The sequence below is a fragment of the Priapulus caudatus genome, unplaced genomic scaffold, assembly GCF_000485595.1.
Source record: "Priapulus caudatus unplaced genomic scaffold, Priapulus_caudatus-5.0.1 Scaffold83, whole genome shotgun sequence".
Lineage (NCBI taxonomy): Eukaryota > Metazoa > Priapulida > Priapulimorpha > Priapulimorphida > Priapulidae > Priapulus > Priapulus caudatus.
Window position 1 is genome coordinate 462,883 of NW_014577144.1, and position 5,175 is coordinate 468,057.

General features: G+C 41.5%; 1 protein-coding gene across 1 annotated transcript in view; it reads right to left on the bottom strand.

The window, feature by feature from the left end:
* Positions 1-3,146: 3,146 nt before the first annotated feature.
* Positions 3,147-5,175, bottom strand: part of LOC106804691 (peptidyl-prolyl cis-trans isomerase FKBP1A-like) — a 6,010-nt gene continuing 3,981 nt past the window's right edge. Inside the window, exons 3-4 of the mRNA XM_014805973.1 lie at positions 4,495-4,607; positions 3,147-4,075 (exon numbers count right to left, since the gene is read on the bottom strand). Coding sequence (XP_014661459.1) covers positions 3,947-4,075; positions 4,495-4,607 — 242 coding nt within the window. The 3' untranslated portion in view covers positions 3,147-3,946. The remainder of the gene's footprint in view (positions 4,076-4,494; positions 4,608-5,175) is intronic.

Consider the following 5,175-nt stretch of genomic DNA (forward strand, 5'->3'; position numbering starts at 1 on the left):
AGAGACAGAAATAGAGATAGAGAAAGATAGATATACATAGAGAGAAGGGAGAGACAGAAATAGAGATAGAGAAAGATAGATATACATAGAGAGAAGGGAGAGAAAGAGAGAGAAAGAGCGCGAGGAGAGATAGGGAGAGAAGGGGGAGGAAGAGAGCGGGGGAGCCAGAGCGAGAAATACATTGTGTATATCCAGAGAAGACATGGATCTAGCCGTTGCACTTCGTGATAAGAAATGTGTGTGTTTTCCTTGAAGCAATCATATGTGTGTTGTAATTAGTGATATTCCTTTAAACTTACGCTTCGAAGAAAACATGTCAAAAATCTAAAAATAACACTCATGTAATATTTCCCTTGTATGCTTAATGAATTATTTTTGCATGCTTGTATATAATATATAGAATAGATATTAAGGATATATATAGATATTATATAGACATAGTTTTTTACTTTTGTATGCGTGTATATATAGAGGCCAGAGAAGTAGACTATAGAAGACATGGGCAGCATAGCTTCAATATATCACATCAAGAATAAACACAAGGTGGCAGCCTGCATAGTATACGTGCTATAACATGGGTATGAATTAAGTATAAGCGGTCTACCACACGCTGGGCGTGGTTGGCTGGCTCGGAGTAGATCAAACGATCGCAGAAATACCCGCATTTTGCAGCGATTGTGTTATTTCACCATTACATTATTGCCATCAATCAGTGTTACCGTCACGGGCGCATGCATGCAACGTGCCAGCTATGGAGTGCACGTCAGATAGTGTGTGTGTGTGTGTGTGTGTGTGTGTGTGTGTGTGTGTGTGTGTGTGTGTGTGTGTGTGTGTGTGTAGCAGCAAGGTGTTCTCTAATAGAAAAGTATGTATACGAAGAACCACCTAGTATATTATTTTTATAATTGCCCCAGACCGACAGGACAACTGCTGGTCGATATAGTTAGTATTACCGGTTTGTCGGTCGCCGTTGACTGCTAAGATAATTTTCTTCGGCCGTTTTTATACGGTCAAACTGGAGCCGGACGGGCTGCCAGCACGTGCATGTGCATGGCAAAATCCGATCTATAATATTCACTTTTCTCGCAGCATCACGCCCTGGGTTCCGCGTTATGCCTATATTAATATACAGGGAATTGGGCCTCGGGCGTCAGTCGCCGTTGACTGCTAAGATAATTTTCTTCGGCCGTTTTTATACTGTCGAACTGGAGCCGGACGGGCTGCCAGCACGTGTGCATGGTAAAATCCGATCTATAATATTTACTTTTCTCGTAGCATCACGCCCTGGGTTTCGCGTTATGCCTATAATAATATACAGGGAATTGGGCCTCGGACGTCGATCGCCGTTGACTGCTAAGATAATTTTCTTGTGCCGTTTTTATACGGTCAAACTGGAGCCGGGTGGGCTGCCAGCACGTGTGCATAGTAAAATCCGATCCTATCTATAATATTCACTTTTCTCGCAGCATCACGCCCTGGGTTCCGCGTTATGCATATATTAATAATATATGGAATTATGCCTCGGACGTCGGTCGCCGTTGACTGCTAAAATAATTTTCTTCGGCCGTTTGTATACGGTCAAACTGGAGCCGGGCAGGCTGACAGCACGTGTGCATAGTAAAATCCTATCACGTATATTCACGTTTCTCGCAGCATCACACCCTGGGTTCCGCGTTATGCATATATTAATATATATGGAATTAGGCCTCGGACGTCGGTCGCCGTTGACTGCTAAGATAACTTTCTTCGGCCGTTTTTATACGGTCAAACTGGAGCCAGGCGGGCTGCCAGCACAAATATCGAAGTACACCAAGTTCTATCACGTTCTCGTTTATATAGCAAGAAACAGCACAACGGCAGTTTAAACGCCCACCTTAGCCCAATGCGGTGTAAACACGTTTCTATCATGTCAATACTTATCGTGTAATACTGTCGGTATCGCGTTACAACTAGCTTACATAGACTATTTCTTGGAGCTAATTAACTTACCTATAGCGTTTCGGTAACACAGTGGTAGTTGTAACACAGCGATAGCAGGCGCGGTTATAGCATTATTAGTGGATTTTGTACACTTAGAATGTCAATAATGTTTCACGTTGTTAACTATACATGCTCAATAAAATGTGTATAACACGTTATAAATGCTACAGGATTGTACATCACGTTGTGATTAGCTGTATGTGTTCGTTTTCCACACACGCCCTTTATAATCGACAGCCATTACCGTGCCTGGATTACACGGAGCTATGCTTTCATGAAAATAATTTACAAAGTGTAAAAACATCGTGACCAATTTAGATGAGCATGATCATTAAATTATTAATCATTGGTAATTACTTATAAATAATGAACTTGCTGGAATACAATGAAGTACAAAACTAAACCGATTAGTCAGTTACGTTTCGAAAAGATTTTCCTGCGAGAAACTTTTTATACTCTTATCCATAAAGAAAAATCAGTCTTGTAGTTGTCCTACTATATTCATCCCCGTGCACCCACCGTGGGTGACAAATATCCATGATCGATTCATGTAGATTTCACATCATTCCCCTAACAGAAAGAATTACTGTGCTGTGCAGGGTTATAGATAGAGATCATAGAGTTGTATAGTTGGGGGTCTAATATATAACTCTATGATAGAGATCTATCTATAGCTCTGGTGCTTTTCAGCCATTACGCGCCATCTATCGGTCGATTGTGTTCATAATTTATATCAGGAAAGATATTTATATATGTACTTGGGTTCAAGCAATACGATTGGTTAAATGTAAAACAAATAAGCTTTTTGTCAACTTGTTTACTACCAGAAATATCATGAACATATCTATACAACGTAAATTTGTGCTCACAATAGTAGGTAATTGCGGTGATGTCTGAGAGTAATTTTATCGTTAGCTCGTAGTCTCCTACCAAACACAATGTGTCACCTAATGCATAAGAATTTAAAAGGTAATTGGTAAAAACACAGTAATGCAAAGTGCAAGACAATGCTTCTATTTCTTGTTCCTTTTAGTATGTTTATAACTATTTAAATTGTCTAATTATTTGGTGATTTATATTCTGTGCAGTAGTGTGTGTGGTACAGTCGATTTTCTAAAAGAAAAGCTTATTACTGTCTAAACAAGGAATTGCACAAACAATAGCTATAAGGCAAAAACACCATTATTTCACTGACACACTTCTGTAATATGCATGTGATACTACAATGTAAGCACTACTATCTTGCCATTTGTTTCTGGTACTGACTGCGAGAAAATGAAGAAATCTAAAACAATCATGTAACACTAGACCACCGTTTAGAAGCAAATTACTTTAGCGCACCCTATACCTTTCCAATTAGCTTCGTCAAAAAAAAAACCGCAAAAAAGGCGTAAAAACAAATTGCAAAAACGGCTGGTTGTAATACAGAAAATTGCACTCGTTGCAGCAAGACGTGGAATTACATTTCCAAAGAGACACGATTCGGTTCCGAGCACAATCGCACGACGTGCAGGGTACGAGCCCACGCAAACTAGAGTAACGGCAGCAAAGGAATACATGAGAACTGTTCCTGACAACTCGCACGACGCTTGCGCAAACCGGTCGACGTCAAAAGATCCAGCTACAAAAACCCCACAAACGATCAAACCGTACACACATCGCCCCGATGAACAGAAGTTTCACACGCGATCGATAGTACGAGTAGCAGCTGTCTGCAACACCAGCACAGACCCAGTTTGACACTGACGAATTAGACCAGCGCAGTTGCAGAACGAGGGTGGCGCGTGACGGACGAGCGGTGGACGCGCGCGCGTTTCGCGTTTTTCGCTACGAATGCAGGGTAGAAAAGATCGTTTGCTGTGGCTTTCGTACGCGGACGTTGACAAGATTGCACAGCGCTTCCAACGACAACCGTCGGGCGACTTCTGCATAGCAGAGCCACCTGGTGACGTCCGACGAGACGTAATCACTCGAGCCTCAGCAGTTCCACGTCGAACGTCAGAACGGCGTTTGGTGGAATGACGCCGGGGTGACCGCGGGCGCCGTACGCAAAGTCTGGACTGCAGGTCAGATTCGCCCGTTGACCAACCGACATCTACAACAGAAGACGTGAAGCAATCATGAACGGTAATCATGGACACCGCGACAATGTACTTATTCTAAGATATCATAAACTTGCTGGTAATACGAGCATGTAAAGGTCTTGGCCTCTTGACTGACCCACGTCTACCAAAGATGCCACAAGGTTTGCTGGTGACACGAGCACATAATATCTCATCAATATTCCAACGATGTAATCACTGTGGTGGGCCGGTGAGCAGTGGCACCCAACTGTAGAATCACACACCAATGCACATTTGGTTACAAATATAGTTGTCTTGAAATATATACGTTGGCTTTGGCACTCATAACATCAATTTGGCAAAACTGATATCGCGGTTTACAGATTTTCAGCAGTAATGTGTATCCTGTTTGCAACCAAAAGGTACGACAATAACAGCATTCATTATGTACCTGTGCTACACCTTGGTCCCAGCCTTTGATCACCTCCCCGTGTCCTATCCTAAACTTAAACGGCTTTCCACGGTCACGAGAGGAATCAAACTTTGATCCATCTGTGAGGGTTCCTGGAGAAGAGATAACCAGATAGTTGATCACATAATCTCGTGTAGTCAGCTACCAAATACCGCCAGCAATTTACCTTTTCACTAGAAATGTATTTTATACATATATTGTACGCATAAGCACAACTAGTTGTCTAGCTAGAATTATCGATTTGAGCACGCACCCTGTATTAATATATGTATAAGGTGCAACATTACTGCAAAGTTCAGGGTTGGAGGTGCATTATTAATTATTATTTGATACCTTATATGCAATAAATTATATATATATATATATATATATATCATAGTGATTATATCACTAGAGATTAACCCATCCGTGATCAGGTAGCTAGATGGTCTGTCTATTATGGTTCATTAATTACTATGCATTTGCACTTTGCGTTAGCCAAATGGACTACACTCGTTCACCAATGTTGTTGGTCCACCACAAGCGACTCTAACACGTATAAATATTTCAACAATGATTGAAGGGATGACAGAAGAATGCTGAAAAGTGGGGCCATCCAAGCAAAACTACACAGCCCTTTAAACAACTTGTTAAAGGGAGAGTTTACCCTAGGTTCTAGGA